The sequence below is a fragment of the Musa acuminata genome, chromosome BXJ1-3, assembly GCF_036884655.1.
Source record: "Musa acuminata AAA Group cultivar baxijiao chromosome BXJ1-3, Cavendish_Baxijiao_AAA, whole genome shotgun sequence".
NCBI lineage: Eukaryota > Viridiplantae > Streptophyta > Magnoliopsida > Zingiberales > Musaceae > Musa > Musa acuminata.
This window is the reverse complement of record NC_088329.1, coordinates 9,583,832-9,603,487: the sequence shown is the minus strand read 5'-3', so window position 1 is coordinate 9,603,487 and position 19,656 is coordinate 9,583,832. Positions and strand designations below refer to the sequence as shown.

Sequence of the window (19,656 nt, the reverse complement as noted above, 5' to 3'; positions counted from 1 at the left end):
TGTACATATCTCATTTACTTACCATTATGAATAATACTATCGATAAAGATTGAGTTTAAGAGGAATAGATATATCAAAGCGATTGATAGATTTATCATCAAGCTAATTATATTTATTTTATATAATTAGTTATCTTCAGTATGTCGTCGATTCCTACACTTTTAAAGTTATATTAGGATTTTTATACTTATAAAAATTAAACATTAAAATCTCTAAATAAATTTAAAAAATAATTTTATAAAATAAATAAAAAAATCAAGAGAAAGAGATTTTATTAAAATAAATATTTTATTTTTGTAAGTATACAAATATTAATATAATTTTTGAGACTATAAAATATCGAAATATTAAAAATAGCTAATTAATTAGCCTCACCAACGGAATGGGGAAAAGCTCTCGCTCTCGCTCTCGCTTCGGTGGTTGTATGATCGATGCGTGACCCAACTCTTCCTCATGGCTGCCTCCGCGCCCCCTCCTCTCTCCATCTCCTTCCTCACCTCTTCTCCTCCCTCTTATGTACAACCTAAAGCTCTGTCCTTTCCTTCCTCCACCACTAACCCCTCCGCTGCCACCGCAAGGCCGCTCCAACCCCTTTCATCCACCGCCGCCACCCTCGACCGCTGCTCCGACGCGCTCTCCCTCCGGGAGGGCGCCCAGATCCACGCCCGGTTCCTCCGACTCGGCGTCGCTCCTGACCCCCGCTTTTCCACCCAGCTCCTCCGCCTCTACTCCGCCCACGGCCGCCTCGCCGCCGCCCGCGCCATCCTCGATGCCATACCCCGTGACGCCCTCTCCCGTCTCGCCTTCAACTACGTTATCCGCGCCTACGCCTCCTCCGCGCTTGCCGAGCCCGCCCTCGACCTTTTCCTCGAGATGCTCGATTCCGGACTCTCCCCCAACGAATTCACCTTCCCCTTCGTCCTCAAGTCCTGTTCTCTCCTCGGGCTCCTCGATCTCGGCCGCCAGATCCACGCGGCGCTTGTAAAAACCGGCCTTTTCGTCATGAACGTCTTCTGTGCCAGCGCCCTCTTGGATCTGTATGTGAAGCATGCGCCTTTCGGTGATGCGTGTCAGTTGTTCGACAGAATTCATCACAGAAATGAAGTGACTTGGAATTCCATGATGACTGCTTACGCCCAAAATGGGTTTTTGGGGCCGAGCTTGGAGATGTTGGACAGAATGGTGGATTCTGGACTGGAAGTTGGAACCAGCAGCTGGAATTCCATTGTTGCTGGCTGTGTTCGTTACGGGGATTTGGAGCTCGCGTTGGGGATGCTCGGTGAGATGCTTTCCTCAGGCTCGTTCAAGCCCAATGCTGCCACAATTAATACCCTCCTTCCATTAATCCCCACAATCCCCGCTCTGGATAGTCTCAAGGTGTTGCATGGATTTTCCTATAGGAATGTGGAGATAATGGATGTCGACCCGGCTGGTGCTGATCGATTGTGGTCGGCAATTGCAGCTGGGTATGCCTTCCATGGATGCATGGACTACGCTGCCTGCTTATTCGAGAAAGTTAAGTTGAAAGGCAGCCAGTTGTGGAATTCGATGATCTCAGGCTTCCTTGAGTGTGAGCAAGTTCATGAAGCATTTGACGTCTTCCGAGAGATGGCCTTTCAGTATGGCCTTGAAGCAGAAGCCCTCTCTAGAGTTTCACTGACCTTGGTCCTTCCAGAATGTGGCGAGCTGTGGAAGTCTGGATTGGAGATCCACGCCTATGCTTATAGGAGATGTGTGGAATCAAACACGTCGGTGAGCAATGCCCTGATGGCCATGTATGCAAGGCGAGGAGACAAGGAAGCATCCGAGAAGGTCTTCCAGACAATCACAGAGAAGGATGTCGTGTCCTGGAATACCATGGTGGCAATGTACGTGATGACACACGATACTGATGGTGCATTTGAACTTTTCCGGCAGATGATTGCAGAGGGTGTCAGGCCCGACGAGTTCTCATTCAGCTCTGCACTCAATGCATGTGCATACTCATCATATCTTAGGCAAGGAATGGCATTGCATGGGCATATGGTTAAGAGTGGGTTCTATTGCTCATATCAGGTTGTGCAGAATTCGCTCATGGATGCTTACGGGAAATGTGGGTGCGTAGAAGAAGCTCGAAGGGTCTTTGAGGAGATATACTTGAAGGATGTTATCTCATGGAATACTGTTATCTCATGTTGTGGTTTCAGTGCGCATCCTCAGGAGGCCATCTCGCTTTTTAGCAGGATGAAAGAGGAGGGTTGGAAGCCCAATCGTGTCACCTTCATCGCACTCCTATCAGCTTGTAGTCATGCAGGATTGCTCGATGAGTGTCTGCATTACTTTGAAACAATGACCAGCGAACATGGGATCGTACCTGATGTGGATCACTACTCCTGTATCGTAGATGGTTTAGGTAGAGCAGGTCAGCTCGAGAAAGCTTACCGGTTCATCAAAGACATGCCTGTAGAGCCAGATGATTGCATCTGGGGTGCACTGCTGAGCAGCTGTAGGATTCATGGGAATCTTGAACTTGCAGAAGTTGCGGCAAAGCATCTGATTGAATTGGATCCTCAGCATTCGGGCTACTGGGTGTTGCTGTCTAATGTTTATGCAGACGCATCTAGGTGGAGGGATGTTTCGGATGTCCGAGCCGCCATGAAGGATGCTGGGGTGAACAAGTGCCCTGGTTTTAGCTGGGTTGAGGATGGTGGAAGGGAGGTGCACAGGTTTCTTACTGCCGATAAGCTTCACAAGCAGTGTGATGATATTTATGCAGCTCTTGATGGTTTAGTGAAGCAGTTGAAAGATGAAGGATATGCCCCACTTGTGTCTCCCAGAGATCCTTTCTCCTGATCAGGAAAAATAGGATTCAGATACAATAATTGTCTGAGGAAGGAAGATAGTGTCAACCCTAACAGAGTGACCTCACCAAGTGATACAATATGCATGACTAACTTATTGGATCTCCTGCATCATTAATCGGTCATCAAAGGATATATTTATGCTGATACCAAGAGTCAGAATAATGTATGATCCGAGAAAGTTTTCGGGATTGGGTACGCAGATGCGCACAAATAGGCTGCTGATTGCATGTTAATGGAAGATTCCTACTTGCTGTAGAGTGATTCACTAAACTGCACCTGCTCAATGGAAATGTGATGAATCAATTTAGCAAATTACTACAACGTTTCCTGCCTCAGGTTGAGCCACAGGACCAAATGAAAGCATAGACTCAGCTGGGTTCTGATCAAGTAAAGAGTGAGGGACTACAGTAGTCGGAGAGCTGAAAACCAGCTATCGTTTAGTCACCTGACAGTGACAGAATTCAATTCAGAAAACAAAGAGTACTTTGGTTTATCATCAAAGTTATTTGATCGAATGATACACTTCTTTTACAATTATCCTTTAAAATTAATCATGTTTCCCTTTCCGTTTATGTATTGCCAAATGTCTTCTCCTACAATATACATCACATTGTTTATGAACACAGCTAAGGTCTCAAGTCAAAAGTGTCCTCCGTTGCGGCCCAAGCAATGTCGGGTAGACTCGAGCGGCTTGTTTACCCACCTTCCCCAGTCGTCGCCTAAGGTCAAACCAAGGCGGCATGCATGTCGGGTTCATCTCATCTGGTCCGCGTCGTCGCTTTCCCTCACCAACCTTACTCGACCCTGTTAGTTTGGCAAGTCCCATAGTCCCACATCGGGAAAATCAGACTTGTTGTCTCGTTTTGGAACTATAAATAAGGGCCTGAGCTTTGATGTTAGATACATCACGAGAAGTATCACAGATACCACAAGAAGTACAGCAGGCATCACAAGAAAACCTGCTTATGGTTTGAAGTCTTCTTGTTTAGGAAGCTGAAGGTGTTTTATGGCCTAGGAACATTTCCTAAGGCATTTGTAAGTGTCCCTCTTTTATAATAGTAGTTTGCTCCTCTTTCTTCCGTGGATGTAGGTCAAAGTCATTTGACCGAACCACGTATATCTGGTGTTCTGGTGTTTTGTTTGTTCTTGTCGCTTTTATTATTTCCGCTTTATTGTCTTTGTTGTGTTGCCAAAATTATCCTTTGGTAAATATCCTGGGGCTAGCTCTAACAAACTGGTATCAGAGCCTGGTTCTGGGATCTTTTGGCAACGATGACAATAACAAAGATTGTTGTCGAGAAATTCGACAGAAATGTCAACTTCGGCATGTGGCAACTCAAGATGGAGGCCATTCTGGTTCAAGACGGAGTTGATTTGGCACTTCAGGGTGCTGAGAACATTCCAGATGGTACGTCAAAGGAAGATCTTGCGGGTATGGATAAGAAGGCCCGATCCAGCATCATTCTAAACCTCTCTGACGAGGTTTTACGGGAGGTAGCTACGGAGACTACGGCTAAGAGCATGTGGGACAAACTTAAAGCCTTGTACATGAAGAGGACAGTGGAGAATCGTCTCTACTTGAAGCAGAGTCTGTATATGCTTCGGATGGTTGAAGGTACATCTATACTCTCGCATCTTGATAAGTTTGATTCTTTGGTTATGGATTTGGAGAATATAGATGCAAAAATTGATGATGAGGATAAGGCTTTGTTGCTCTTGTGTTCTCTTCCCCAATCTTTTAAGCATTTCCGTGATACTTTGATTTATGGAAAAGAAACAGTTTCGTATCAGGAAATTAAATCTGCACTAAAATCTAAGGAGCAAATAGACAGGAATATTACTGGGGAAAGTAGAGGAAATCAGGCTGAGGGTCTGGTTGTAAGGGATAAAATGGATAAAAGAGAATTTGACAGTAGTAGATCTAAATCTAGATCTAAATCCAGACATAGAAATTTGGAATGCAGATATTGTCATAAAATGGGGCACATTAAATCTGATTGCTTTAAATTGAAAAATAAATTAAAGCAAAAGGAAAAATTTGTTGAGAAAACTATTGAATCCGCTGAAGCTAGTGTAGCATCTGATGAGAATTTTGGAAATATTTTCTTTGCTACTGATGACAGGACAAAGTCTAAAAATGAATGGATTTTAGATTCAGGTTGTTCTTATCACATGTGTCCCAATAGGGATTTGTTTTCCACATATGAATCTTGTAATGGTGGAATTGTTTTGATGGGCAATAATGCCGCATGTGATGTTGTTGGTAGAGGAACAATCCGAATTAAAATGCATGATGGTATTGTGAGGACGCTCACTAATGTTAGACATGTTCCTGATTTGAAAAAGAATCTCATCTCTTTAGGCACCCTAGAGGCCCTTGGGTGTAAATACACAGCTGAAGGTGGAGTTATGAAAGTTTCTAGAAGTGCCCTTATTGTTATGAAAGCTTGTAGGTCTGGTAGCTTGTATATTCTGCAGGGAACTACTGTCACAGGTTCAGTTGCAGTTTCGTCATCATCATTGTCTGATTCTGACATCACCAAATTATGGCATATGCGTCATATGAGAAATATTCGACCACCACAAAGGTATGCAAATTTGGTTGCATATGCTTTGTCTATTGCAGAAGAAACAAGTGAAGTTGGTGAGCCTACTTCCTATTCAGATGCAGTTTCTTATGATAATTCCGCTAAGTGGTTGATTGCTGAAGGAAAAGTCCTTGTTCAGAAAATTCATACGAAGGACAATCCAACTGATATATTTACGAAGCCTCTTCCGGTTTACAAGTTCAAGCAGTGCTTGGATTTGGTTGGTGTTCATTGTTGGTGATTGCCCGTTGGGGCTTTGTGAAGAAGGTGGAGCAAGTTTTGTTGGGACATGCCAAGGTGGAGATTTGTTAGTTTGGCAAGTCCCATAGTCCCACATCGGGAAAATCAGACTTGTTGTCTCGTTTTGGAACTATAAATAAGGGCCTGAGCTTTGATGTTAGATACATCACGAGAAGTATCACAGATACCACAAGAAGTACAGCAGGCATCACAAGAAAACCTGCTTATGGTTTGAAGTCTTCTTGTTTAGGAAGCTGAAGGTGTTTTATGGCCTAGGAACATTTCCTAAGGCATTTGTAAGTGTCCCTCTTTTATAATAGTAGTTTGCTCCTCTTTCTTCCGTGGATGTAGGTCAAAGTCATTTGACCGAACCACGTATATCTGGTGTTCTGGTGTTTTGTTTGTTCTTGTCGCTTTTATTATTTCCGCTTTATTGTCTTTGTTGTGTTGCCAAAATTATCCTTTGGTAAATATCCTGGGGCTAGCTCTAACAGACCCAAACCGCTCCCGCGCACACGTCGCACTGACTCTGCCTCCATCCCCTCCCCTCCCCGTCGTAGCCTAAATTACGGGACCTATTCCCCGGTCTCACCCATTTAATGCATCTCAACAACCGTCTCGTACCCATATTAACTCCGACGCGTCTCTTTATGCTTATTGTTTTATCTTCTTTATTCCTTATTACAAGGATAAATATATACTTTTCCCTCCACCGCGGTTTCGCGGTAGGCGCGGCTGGCAGACCACCGACCTCATTGTCCTCCGGAAGCGCCGCCCTTCGCCGGCAGCCGTCGGATCGGGTCCGCAGGTCACCATCCGACCGTCCGTGATGGTGGCGGCCGCCTGCCGCGTGTGGTTCCGTGACGAGGGAGGAGACGTCTCCACACGTGCCGCCCAACGACACGTGGCCATTGAAAAATGCAGGAAAAAGAAAACAATTATTAATTCAAGATAATCCTTTTCAATGCTCGGGGTCACGCACCGCCTAAGATTGTCGGCCGGGTAACGTGGCGGCTGCGGCGGTCGACACACGGCCGTCCTGTTCCCCGTCTTTTGCGTGCCACCCCTTTCCTCTTCTTTCCCCACTATTTTAATATTTCCGTTAATCTTCTTGACGGCCCCGTCATGGATTATGGGGAAGATGATGACAAGCTGTGGCTTTCCGTCGCACTAACGGCGTCACGCTAGATTGTCGTTTCCTTGATCTTTTCCGTGTCATTCACTTGGCTACCGGATAAGCAATCCAACAGTGGCGAGAACGACGCGTTCGCTGCCTGCCTCCACGCTTAGTATTGCGCGCCCTCCAAATGTGCAGCCAAGTGTTCCTCTGCAGATTCTATCCAGCCCGTTCAATTTGACTTGATTATGATGGACGGTCGGGATTGGTTTTGAGGCCCCTCCGTAATCTTTCCTACGAGGAGGGGTCTATATAGTTTCCATCCAGGGCTTTGGATCACAATGGGATCATGCGATGGAGGGAGGGAGAGAGGTCTGGTAGAGAAGAGAGAGATGGAGATGGAGATGGAGGGGCTGTTGCCATCGAAGAAAGCGGCAACGAGGGGGAAGGAGAGGCCCTACCGAGGAATAAGGATGAGGAAGTGGGGGAAGTGGGTGGCGGAGATCAGGGAGCCCAACAAGCGGTCCAGGATATGGCTCGGCTCCTACTCCACCCCCGTGGCCGCCGCCAGGGCCTACGACACCGCGCTCTTCTACCTCCGGGGCCGCACCGCTCGCCTCAACTTCCCCGACGACATCTCCGTCGACGACGGTGACGCCGCCCGCGGGGCGGCGGCCGCCATGTCCGCGGCTTTGATAAGGAAGAAGGCGGCCGAGGTCGGCGTCAAGGTCGACGCGCTCCAGTTGAGCGGAGCGGCGGTGTTCGGCGCTCGGGAGGACCGGCGTGGGGAAGGAGATCAGAAACGGTTCAAGAATCCTGATCTCAACCAGGCGCCGAGCCCCGAGAGCTCCGGTGACGACTGGAGCAGCAGCAGCGGCGGCGACAGCTCACACTAGATCATGTGAAGGAAGAAGGAAGAAGAGACCATGTTTATATGTTGCTAATAGAGATAGCTCCTTTTGCTTGTTCATAGTTGTAGTTCTTTTGTTGTTAGTGAACCAATCCAAGATGCGTTGTCGGAGTCAACTCTTCATCCATGTAAAGAGAGCTTCCGTGAGAAACCAATACATCTACCTTCCTCTTCTGTTCCGATCACACATGATTTGTGTTTCTGTGTGGGGGTTGAGCTTGCGAACCAGTTGGATCAACTGCACAAGGAAATCTGTGGCCGGCTGCCATGGATGCGATTGTTGCCCGACTTCGCTACTGAAAGCTACGAGTGTGTGATATTAAATACGTGAATTCCCTGTTATTTATTTCGATTACGTCTCCTCAAATTTAATCGAGAAACAAAGGTAGAAGATTGGATGCTGGATGTCACTGCTTTACCCTCTCTCCTCCCATGGCAGGTTGACGCCGCAGGATATTACCCTTTGCGGACTGCTTCTCATTTGTCGTTGTTCAGTAACTCCTTAGCCGTACCCTTTTAATCTCTTTAAGATATAGACGAAAATTGGATATTGTTCGAGGATCCAAGTGACGTAATATTTGTGATTTTTTTTAATATTATATGCATGTGTAAATATCTAAAGTCGAGTTCTTATCGAGAAGAACATGATTGAATAGAGGGGCCGACACAATTCGAATTCCTATAATACTTGGATACCAGTGCGGTCCACATGCCACGAGTGACCGAAATCGAGTCAAATGTTCAAACTGTATATATTGTGTAGAGCTACTTGTATCGTAGTATTAAAACTAGCGGTTTATCTGATCCACCACATCAAACTCAAATCCCTATCATATCTCATGAAGCTAAAATCTATTATTAGAAATTGTTTGATATGTTAGCTGAAAAATAAAATAATAATAATAATAATAATAAATAGTATTGTACAACTTTACATCGTGATAAAAAAGTCAGCACGGTTTAATTCGATCTCGAAAATATGAGGTCATCCATGATAGATTCTACAATCGAGGGGGTCGATGTCAGATCGAGTCAGAACGTCATGTGCTAAGTCAATCCAAGGTAGAACAAGAAGTCAAAATTTTCATATTGAACTTTTCCGTATTAAATTTTTACACATAAGTTCAAATTGAAAAGAGGAAAACTCTCGATTCGACCTCTTCAAAGTTTAAGTCAATATCAAATAAAATTTATGATGTTTTTAATGTTTAAATTTTTTTATATCTAGCGATCGACTTTTATACCTATTACTAGAGTCGATCGTATATAACTCGATAATGGTCGTCGATCGTATATGTCTCGAGCAGTCGCCCCGTATGATTCGTGAAGCGTGAGTCGGTTTGTATGGTACCGTGTTATGTGGCGTCCTCGGATGACGTGGGAATCGATTTGCTCCGCCTGCGTACGTCCTGTCTACTCTGAGGTACCACGTCGGGCTGAAGCGCTACGTGGGCTCTGAGGCGCTGAGGTGTCTGCCAACTGTTGTCGCGTCGGAGATGCCGGAACGTTCCCTATCAAATGGGTTCAAGAAATAATGAGTGGGAACGAAGTTGCGGAGTGAGCCCACGGAGACAAATTTATGCAACGCTTTCGTGCCTTTTGCTTCCAAATCGATCATTTTTCGAAAACACTTTCTTCCTTTGAAGCGTTTCTGCCTCCTTCCTCCGGTCCCCCTCTCTATAAATTTCAAGAGAGCGAGGAGCGCGAAGGAGAGAGAATAGGGGTCGGTCGACAGATCCGGAGAGGGAGGGATTCTTCCGGTGGAGTTTCTCGTTGCGCAGTGGGGGTGAAGTCCACCGTCCCCCTCCGCTGCAGCAGCGGCGGCCCCCCCCTCTGTCGGTGCAGGCGCTGGCTACTCGATCCGAGAGCTTCCGCACCCGCCAGGCCGGCCGCCGCAGTGAGGAATTCCGTTTCGGTGAGGCCTTCGCTTCTCTTCCCTGTTTTCTTTTTAGTGTGGTTGATTTGGGATGCAATTAGAGCGGGATTTTTTGAGCATTTATCGCTTCCTCTGTAAACTGTGATTGGTTATCGAGCGTCCTTTTTGTGTTGTATGTTTTTATCTTGAAGACTTGATCGGTTGGTATATTGCATAATGGTAGATCATATTTTGGAATTCGATGATCACTTGTTGGCTTTATTGGCCGTGGATCTGAAATTGCTTTTGAGATATCTGGCAAGAGTATCGATTTGATGGTTGTGTAAGTCTGATGATTATTTGACGGAGGGATATATTTCTAAGATGTGAGAGGATTTGGTAATATTCTTGCTTGTTGGAACATCCCTGATGTCTAACCAAAATCATAGTAGTTCAGCAGGATTCGCCTTTGGTTCCTAGCAGAATTAAAGAGTCCAAAGGCGCCGATGAGTCATTGTTACCCAGAATACGAGGATTTTAGTAAGATGTTTATGGCAAGTCGATTTTAGACTAATCTGGCCGTGCTTGCTTTTTTTATGCTATATCCTTGCAATGATGGGAGTTTTCCGGTTGTAATAACAGGATAGTATTTCAGATTACTTCTGTATTTGTTTTGAGCATTAAGATAAATACTAACATTAAACACGAAATGCCATTCTGTGTAAAGCTTTTACAATTAAATAATGTCCAATTCTTAGGAAAGAAACTAATGGAGATGCGACCATGTCTCGATATTTCATATCCATTATTAGAATGTAATCCTTTAGGCTAGAGCTAAACAAGAGTACAATACTAAAAGGGGAATTCGGCAAGGAGACACCCTTCTTCAGCATAGAATCAGAATTCAACAGGCATTGCTTTTCTTGAAAGAAGGTTTATAATTACAAGAATCATTAAGAAAACTTTTTAGCAATTGTAGGTCAATACCATTCTGTTATTTAAACGCAAAGAAAATTGTCATGCATGCATCCACCAGCAAAACATAGAATCAGTCTTTGTTTAAGCAAAAAAGGGGAAAAAAATTTTTTCCAGCATGTCTTCTTTCCTGGTCCACTCTCTCCTATGATGAGGTCAATGACTGACTAAAATGTTGAGCATGTCAATTGTTGAGGCTGTGGCAGCATAATAAGACCCTAGGATTTTATCATAGAAGAAAGGGGAGAAAAGGGGATGGTCATTTCGAGGGGATCGACCTTCTTGATCACTTCGAGGGGATCGATCTCTTAGGGTTTGTCAAAAGACTGGATAATATTTCATTGATTGGTGAAAGAAAACAGATACATCCTTATTTATAGAGTTTTACCTAGAGTCCACCAGGACTTGGACTCCTAATAATGAATAAATAAATATTAAATAAACCCATATCCGATTATTATTGAACTAAACAAACTCAATAAAACATTATTCAAAAAGCTTAGAAAATAAAGGGATCCTAACAATTCCTCCCCCTTCAAATCGGTCTTGTCCTCAAGGCCAAGCAACATCAAACTCGGGGGTTTTTTCTTTCAGCACTTCAGTCATAGGGTATCTGTGGCACATCACAACTCATTGATCAAATAAGTACGGTCTCCACTTCTTGATAGTGTAAGCAATAGGTCAGCCTTTCGGTGTAGTAGTCGTTGCAATCTACTGAAAAACCCTCTCCATTCGATGGCTAGTAGCAGTTGTGACCTTACTTCCACATCTTCCCTTGATCACCTATTTTCCATTAATAAAAACTTCATGATTAGTTTAGAAAAATTTCAAGAAACATCACCCAGGGTTGAGATATCCATTCAATTCCAAGCACCACTTCGAAGTCTTCCAAAGGTAGCAAAAAGAAATTCACAAGCAACACTTGGCCTTGTATAATTAACTTTATATTCAAACATTTGCTATCACAAGTTAAAATTCGTTCATCAGAGACTTTTACTTCGAATTTGTCATAACCTTCAATATGGTAGACTAATTAGTTAGCAACCTTACTATCCATAAAATTGTTAATGCTACCAGTATCAATCAAAACTATAACATGCTGATGTTCCAAAGTTCCTCCAACTTGCATACTTTGCGGGTTAGAGTAGCCGGCTAATACATGCACTGTATGTATGATATATCCAATATCTTCATCAGAATCCATACCTTCATGATCGGAGTCCACATTGTTAGCTTTCGGTTCTTTCCCATTTGGTTCAATCATCAGAAGTTGCCTTTGTTTACATCGGTGCTCCCTGCTCCAATTTTCATCATAGTGCCAACACAAACCTTTCGCTGATTTTTTCTTGATTTCTTCTCGGGTTAGTCTTCGGGTGGTAGTTTTCGGTTGGGAATAGATGGGGCAGGTGGCTTGCTGCTCATCTGTTTGTTGTCACTTTTGTTTCGACGATTTTCCCTACTGATTTTTTCCTCATGCAAATGAAATTGCAACTGTCATATCGCGGGGTTGGCGAGCTTTGATTTCACATCGGATATCTGGATTAAGTTCTTCATTAAATGTTCCCACTAGTCTGGCTTGATTTGACAATCGTTCAAATCTGCTATGATATTCTAGCACTATAGAAATCTAACGAATTTTAACGAGTTGTCTATCAACATTCTCATATTCAAATGGTCCAAAGTGAATGAGAAGCCCTTTTTTGAATTGCTCCCATGAGATGACCTCGTGGCAGCAGGTTTCGTACCAATTATACCATTGGATTGCACCTCCATTTAGTTGGATTGAAGCTATTTCCACCTTGGATTCTTTTGGAGTTCTGTGAAAACGAAAAAATTTTTCTGCCCAAGAGATCCAACTAACCGGATCTCCATCTTCCTATCTTGAAAATCCCACCTTCATGCGTGGATAGCTTATGTCTTTTTCCCTATGTCTTCAGATCGGTTCAATGTAAGACTTGAACTTTCATCTTGTTGAAACTTGTTTAAGCTCTCCAATAGACTCTTTTTAAAATCGTTAAGGGTTTTTTACAGCCGGTTCTTAATTTTGGTTTCCAAGGCTTCTAGTTAGGCTTACACTAAGTTGTCGGTAGCAAGTTTGGCTTGGGGCAGCGTTTGGGGTGAGAGCGCTGCGGTCGCTGTGAGGAGGTGGCGTCGACGTGGGGAGTGGTCCGCTGGCTGAGAACAACGGCGGCGACGACCCTTTCTTGCTCAAGCAGGATGGGGCGTAGCTACCCTCATGCTGCTCTCGGTTGGGAGGCTGCGTGTAGCTGTTGAGGGTCGGGAGGCGACTGGTAGGAGATGCTGGCAGCGCTGTCTCCGACAGAGTTGTGGCTAAGGTGGCTATAGAGATGTCGAGGACCACGGTTGGGAAACAGAGGTGGAGGCCCTTTCTCGCTCGAGCAGGATAGGGCGTGCTGCTGGAAGGAGATGTTGGCCACGCCTCTGGAAGGTGGAGGCGGCGTCGGCGTGGGGAGTGACTGAGGAGGTGGCAGATGTCGATCGCGCGTGGTCGCTGCGTGTGCTAGAGGCCGATTGCGGCGGAACGAGGGGGGATGGTCGAGCGACACAAGATACAGAGGATGGTGGATCTAGTGGCTGCGCCTGCGACCCAAGGGGAGGCAACGAGGGTCGCGACTGGGAGGCAGGCGGCGGTGGTAGCAACCAACGGCTACGACAGTAGAGGGTGCTCTGTTTCTATTACACCACAGAAGGAGATGCTGGCGACGCCGAAGGATCGCGAGCGGTTGAGGAAACAACGGCTGCTGCGGTGGCTACGGCAGTCGTGGTTGCCTTGTTTCACCTCTTTTCTTCCTTTCTCTTTTTTTTTTTTTTTGAGATGATGATAGCTACGACACCACTGCGGCAAGAACGTCGAGGATCTTTGCTCTGATACCAAATGATAAGACCCTAGGGTTTTATGATAGAAGAAAGGGGAGAAAAGGGGATGATCACCTCGAAGGGATCAACCTCCTAGGGTTTGTCAAAAAACTAGATAATATTTCATTGATTAGTGAAAAAAAACAGATACAATCTTATTTATAGAGTTTCACTCAAAGTCCATCAGGGCTTAAACTCTTTATAATAAATAAATAAATATTAAATAAATCCCTATCTGACTCTTATTAAACTAAACAAACTCAATAAAATATTATTCAAAAAACTCAAAAAATAAAGAGATCTTAACACAGCATTACTATGATTTATTAGCACTGAACTTCATTTCAGGTTTTCTTTATTAGATTTGCTTGGTTTTTCTAAACTAATCTCTCTTTCTTGATTAACTATCAAGAATGTTGTAAATCAGATGGTTATTCTTTTGGTTCCAACTAGATGATTGGGCAACCTCTCGTATTTCTCTCTTATGAGCACCATGATCCATCAACTCTTATTTGAGCTTCCCACTTGGCTAGATTCCATGTTTTGCTTTTCTCCCATTTCTGGATTTTAGAAACAGAGATTGGATTACTTATTTAGTGATTGCCAATATTTCTTGACAATATTGGTGATATTGGAGGACTATCCTATTCCCCCTCGAGAAATAAGACGAAGACTATGTCTCTCTCAGGGTTTTGTAACTATTTGAAATTAAGGTTTAAGAACGTAGACACTCTTTGGTGTTAAGGAAAAAGAAATAAAACATAGATACTCAACAATGTTACAAGTACTATACATATCAATGGCTAGAAAAGATCCCAAGTAATTGGTATCCTAAATTTGGAACAAAACTTTCTACTCCCGAACAATGTGATTAGTATTATATTAGAGAAATCCTGTCAAGGGGAGACCTTATGCATGCTTACTTAAACTTTCCATCATCCAATTGGTCTTTTATTTTTATGTGGCCATAAGAGCGAAGATTTTCAATACTGAAGCTTGAATCCACTTATGGATATCTAGGAAATTTTGATGATTTTTTTTTTGAACCTGGTCTTATCTCATGTTTACAGTTTTTTCTATCTTCTGATGTCTCCCATGCTCATCACTTTGTGATAGCTGCCTCATTTTCCTTGATCATGCAGATAGTCTATTAAAAGGTGGAACTGAAAGTGTTTATGTGACTGCTCTGAGCATGATAGTCTATTAACTTGATTAGTGAACAGGTCAACGAAAAGAGAAGCTTAAGTGGAACTTATTATCTTTGGGGTTATGGGTGCCAAGTTCTCTGATAAGAAAAATCAGCAAATGTCTCTTCGTGTGGACAAGAGAGTCGCCTTTAAGAAGCATATGGGAAAGAGATTATTATTGTTATGCTATTTATTATTAGAGCTTGATGCCAAATGGGCAATATATTCATTTATCGATTTGTTCAGCTTTGTCAACATGGATATGCATTTGTACTTCCAACATATATGTAAAAATCACTTGCACACACGTTTGTCACTTGTAGTGATGTATTCGGTATAGGTGCAAAGTCTGGGAAAGATGATGAGATAATGTAATAGGTTTGTTGATAACTTTGACTGTAGTTGATATGATGCATCCCTATTTTGTGATAGCATTTAATGCATGTGAGACTTGCTTTCCAAAAGAAGTAAATTTCTTTTTCTTTAGCACGATTAACACAATTAGTTATCATGTTGGAAGAATGTTATAACACCTAAATATGGAAGCATTCCTTGTTATGTATCTATAGGTGTCCTCTCATCCCCTCCCCTTCTTCCTCTACTTCTCTCGTATAGAAATTTGCTTGTGCATCGAGAACATTGGCTTTTGTGGTGATGTGTTAGATCGATCTTGATAGAATGTACATCTAAAGTTTCCTTTCTGTTCAGGTAGTGGTCAGACTGACATAAGCGTGTTTCCTGCTGTCCGTAGCTCACGGAAGGGGTACGTATGATTTTGTTTCTTGTTGTATGCATGATTCTTAATGTTCATCTTTTACTCGGTAAAGATTTGTGCATCACTCGGGATGAAATGTGGTTCCTTGTGATATGTCTGAAGTTTGACATAGGAAAAAGAAAAGTCAGTATCGATTGTGCTTTCAAAGTATGACTTAATGGACCAAAGAAGTCATTAGGGATGTTAGCAGTAACATCCATAATATCTTACCCTAGAATATCTGTACATAATTCAGTTATGAAATAGTGAAGCTAATGACTCGAGGATATATGGCCCATATTCCCTGGAGATGGATAAAATTGCATGTCCTTGAGGCTCTTTCTTTTATCATAATTCTGTAATGTCTCATCAACCCAAGTGCAGTTTTCTTACAAGTTATAATGGCCACAAGTCCTTACTCAAAGTTGCATGGATTCATTATGTAAAGGAAAGAGAAAACCTTAAAAGTACCAAGGGTTATCCCTCCTATATGAAATTGTTTTTGTGGATCTGAAAGTGGTCCCTAAAACGTTGAAACTACTTTCTGAATAACACATGATGGGATGATAACCCCACCCCTTGACCTGCTCTGAAATTTATTGCCAAGTATTTGGGAGGATGATCCTCGCAAATTCCGACCGAAGCATGCGCACATAAGTTCCAATTTTAATGTTTGCACAAGGGAAAATGATCAACCTGCAGAGGCTGCAATGCAAGAGTCGGTTTAGGGATGAAGGCAGCATTCGTTCTAGGAAAACTGAGTTGCCCTTATAATATTTTGTAAGAGGGAACATGCATCAACCTTTTCCTGCTCGTCACTATAACTGCGAAGTAATGTTAGATATCTACAATTAGGCCTTCCCTGCCACTGCTGTACCGTTGGTCGATGGGGGCACTTCCTAAATTTGCATTGCTGCTGCACATTTGGGCTCTGTTGAACATGTAAGATGGCCACATTATTAGCATGGTCCTTTTTTGGGATTTCGTGCCTGCTCTTAAACGAATTAGATTCTCCTAAAGCCAGATAATTTGTCGAGGGAGATATCAAACAAAAGAAATCGTCATGCTCTGTCCGGTAAATAGCTCCCTTCCTTGTACTACATTGTGATTCAGAAAACTGATACTTTATCGTCCTGCTGCAGACATTAAATAATGGACTCCAGAAGCTGTTTAAGTAAAACTAATGGTTGGAGTAATTGATGAGGTGATAACTCCCGCTGCTCTTGCGGTTCCTGAGACATCCAACCTTGAAGATGGTGCAAGGTTCTGAATACTGGACCATGTCTTCCGGTTGAAACAAAATACCATAGACTTCCAGTCGTCGACGGTGATGGTAAATTGGTACGTGAAATATCCGCTTGGTTTTTACCTTCTACTTTTCACTTTTTGTCATGATAGGTTTTTCAACATTAAAGGTTGGGATTATTACAAGGGGATTTCGTCGTTAGAGCAGCGCCGCAAATAAAGCATGAAAACAAGAAACATTCTCGAGTCTAAGATGGAAATCACGTGTAAGTCACTATCACTATTTACGAGTTCATACTAGCGGCTGATATCTTACGCATCCTTCGTCTCAGCCATCGCAGAAATTATCCTATGTGACATAGGAACCCCATAACACCGGCATCACTAGCTTCAGATACCATATTCATGTTCTCTAGGTCTTCGACCATGCCTTCTCTTCATTAGTTCCAAGAGTCACCTTAATATATTTAATGTTTTCTGCACCGGACTCAAATAGAAAAAAGTCATGTCAGCTACCTACCGAATGATGAGTGAAGAGAGATGCATCTTAGGCTGCTAAGTGGACAAGAATCGGGTACAGCTGGTGAAAGGGTAAATCTTGGCGGTAATTGAGTGGTGTTAACTACTGAGTACTGCCACTGGTACTCAAAATGGGGGCAGCTGTTTCTGTGATCAATGCATTATGTTTATGCTTCTCAATCGTGTTTGCAATTGCCACTGGTACTCAAATGGGGGCAGCTGTCTCTGACCAATCTTTTATATGAATGCTTCACGGCTTCCACATGTCAGAGGGGGAGAGAGAGAGAGAGTGTGTGTGTGTGCGAGATGTCCAAGTCAAACCCTACTTTGCTCCAACTCTTGTTTTACGTTTGCCTAGAACTCCCTGTCTTACACACAAGTTGTGATCAGTGTCATACGTTGGTAATGTAATTATCACAGCATCCGTTTATTTGATGTTTTCTTATGCTTCGTGCTTGCTCATTCGTCGATTCCTGATGCTGGAAAAGCAAGTGGATGCTGAATGCGAGCAATCGTGTGCAGGGTGGACGTGAGCGCAGGGCGTACGCCGGGTAAGACACGCGGTGGGCGACATATGGGTTCTCTGCCCGCGGTACGACTGTGGAGAACAGCGGCGTGGTAAATGCGCGGTCGGTCACATGGAGGGAGCGACGAGTCCATCCCCTCTCAACCGTAATGTGGTGGCGGCCCTACTCACGTGACGCACGCCCTCGTTCTGCAGCAATGCAAGCCCTCGTCTCCTCAGCCTAACAAGTTTCGGTTCGCTTTCAATTCCAGACACCGTCACGGTTGGGACGCCCTCCCCTACTCACGACGTAGACCCGGCCCCACCTTCCTTTGTCCAGGCGCTGCCTTCGTGTTGGGATCCTCTCCAACGCCGGACGAAGCCAGCCGCGACCTCGACCTCGACCTCGACCGTCCACTTCCCCCGTGGAGAGGATCCCCAGACGTACAGCATCTATCATGAAGGAGACCGAGGTGACGCAGATACAGCCCATCCGTTCATGAATGGGAGCAACGAGGTGGCGGAGGAGGTTCCACGTGCTGGGAAAGAGGTCCATGTACGAAAAATCCCAAGCCAGGCAGCCATGGGATGGATGGATGGTTCGTCCTTCCGTCTCGGACACCATACTCTTTTAAGTGTCATGGCAACCCAACGTTGGTGCCTTTGAAGAGAAACCGGCCGCTTCTTGGTTCCGTGGGATTCGGCCACTTGCTGCACATATATTGGAGCTGTCCGATCGTGAATGCTGCCATCCTTTTTTTCGTTTGAAGGAATAGAGAAATGAAACCACATTAGGTATTTTATGTTTGTACGGTTCATCCCATCCTATATAAAATAATAACAAATCAGGATGTTGTATTCAGTAAGTCGGGTCAAGAACAGGAGGAGGATAGCGATGATAGCCGCCTGCAATTATTATTCCCGCCACAGTACAACTAATCAACGACAAGTAAAACTAGGGGTTGGGCAAAGCACACGACGGTAAAAAGAAAATGCATTGATTTCGGAATCAAGACGAGACGAGGCATAGCACAGAAAAAGGAAGGGAGGCGGTGGGGAAGACCACGTATGATGAAGAACACCAACATGGCTGTCGCTGGAATCATGCCACCGGCTACAGGAATTAAAAGCACGAAGCACATAAGGATGACAACACAAGAGCCATGGATGCTTCCTTGTCGACATGTTAATTTGCTTTGCTGCGTACAAGAACCATCATACTATTATAGCTTGGTTGAGAGCAGAGATGATGGTGGCGGTCGCTGTTGTTGTCATGTGGGCGTGAATTGACAAGTACAGCCTATGGCCGTCCATTATTGTAAGGCAACCAAAGGCCAGTAAGTTCCTCAATCTAGCGAAGCCCCGTCGTACTGGAGGCACTGTGAGTTAGAGAAGTAAACCCATCACGACTTCACCCAACTCTATTAAGAAAGAAGAAGATCCATCATCCACTATTTCAACCAGCTGTTGTTGTACTCGGAGCATCATTTATCGCACATTTTTTTTTATAGGAAAAAGGAGCATCAACATCTCCATCAGAGTGACTGTGTGTGTGTGTATGTGTGTGTCTGTGTGTGTGAGAGAGAGAGAGAGAGAGAGAGAGAGAGAGAGTGTGTGTGTGTGTGTGCGTATACTGCTGGCTTACAGAAGAAAATATTAGATTAGAAAAAAAAAGAAAAAAAAGAAAACTCATGAACAGTTCCTTGCTGAGGTAAAACTATGTGTCAGCGTCCATTCAATTGCTCTCGACCTGGAGAAATCACTAGTTCTCTGACAACCATTTTTTGAGGAAATTTTGATGCGGCAGCCAAAAGCCGAAATGGGGAAAGCAACATATCCTCCGATGGCAGCAATGTAGGGAAGGGGGAAGTGGCATCCTCCGCAACCAGCCAGCCAGCCAGCCAGCCAGCCACACAGGAACATGGACTGTCCTTCCCAATCCAATCATGCTGCTTCCTTGTTCAACGCACCACCAAATCTTTTTTCCCAGATCTTAACACTCCTTGTTTCTGTCCCCTGCAACAGGTTCCCCCTTGTATCT

At 44.0% G+C, this 19,656-nt stretch overlaps 2 protein-coding genes and 1 long non-coding RNA gene across 4 annotated transcripts; all 3 read left to right on the top strand.

Moving 5' to 3' along the window:
* Positions 1-392: 392 nt before the first annotated feature.
* On the top strand, positions 393-3,466 carry LOC103978154 (pentatricopeptide repeat-containing protein At3g57430, chloroplastic-like). Its single transcript, XM_009393853.3, has one exon. It carries the CDS (start codon positions 454-456, stop codon positions 2,830-2,832), a length of 2,379 nt encoding a protein of 792 aa, XP_009392128.2. The 5' UTR covers positions 393-453; the 3' UTR covers positions 2,833-3,466.
* A 3,553-nt stretch (positions 3,467-7,019) lies between these two features.
* Positions 7,020-7,872, top strand: LOC103978153 (ethylene-responsive transcription factor RAP2-9-like). The gene has a single exon (XM_009393852.3). The coding sequence runs from the start codon at positions 7,130-7,132 to the stop codon at positions 7,682-7,684; it is 555 nt and encodes a 184-aa protein (XP_009392127.2). The 5' UTR covers positions 7,020-7,129; the 3' UTR covers positions 7,685-7,872.
* A 1,295-nt stretch (positions 7,873-9,167) lies between these two features.
* LOC135622349 (uncharacterized) lies at positions 9,168-18,289 on the top strand. 2 transcript variants are annotated; one of them, XR_010491039.1, is made up of 5 exons: positions 9,168-9,613; positions 15,301-15,355; positions 16,489-16,687; positions 16,762-16,857; positions 17,633-18,289. It is a non-coding gene; the product is annotated as an uncharacterized LOC135622349 (long non-coding RNA). The 2 variants fall into 2 exon arrangements; XR_010491038.1 differs by lacking the exon at positions 17,633-18,289 and having other exon boundaries at positions 16,762-17,545.
* The last annotated feature ends 1,367 nt before the right edge of the window (positions 18,290-19,656 follow it).

Coding starts and splice junctions, on each gene's coding strand:
- LOC103978154 (XM_009393853.3), top strand. CDS start 454: ATGGCTGCCTCCGCGCCCCCTCCTCTCTCCATCTCCTTCCTCACCTCT.
- LOC103978153 (XM_009393852.3), top strand. CDS start 7,130: ATGGGATCATGCGATGGAGGGAGGGAGAGAGGTCTGGTAGAGAAGAGA.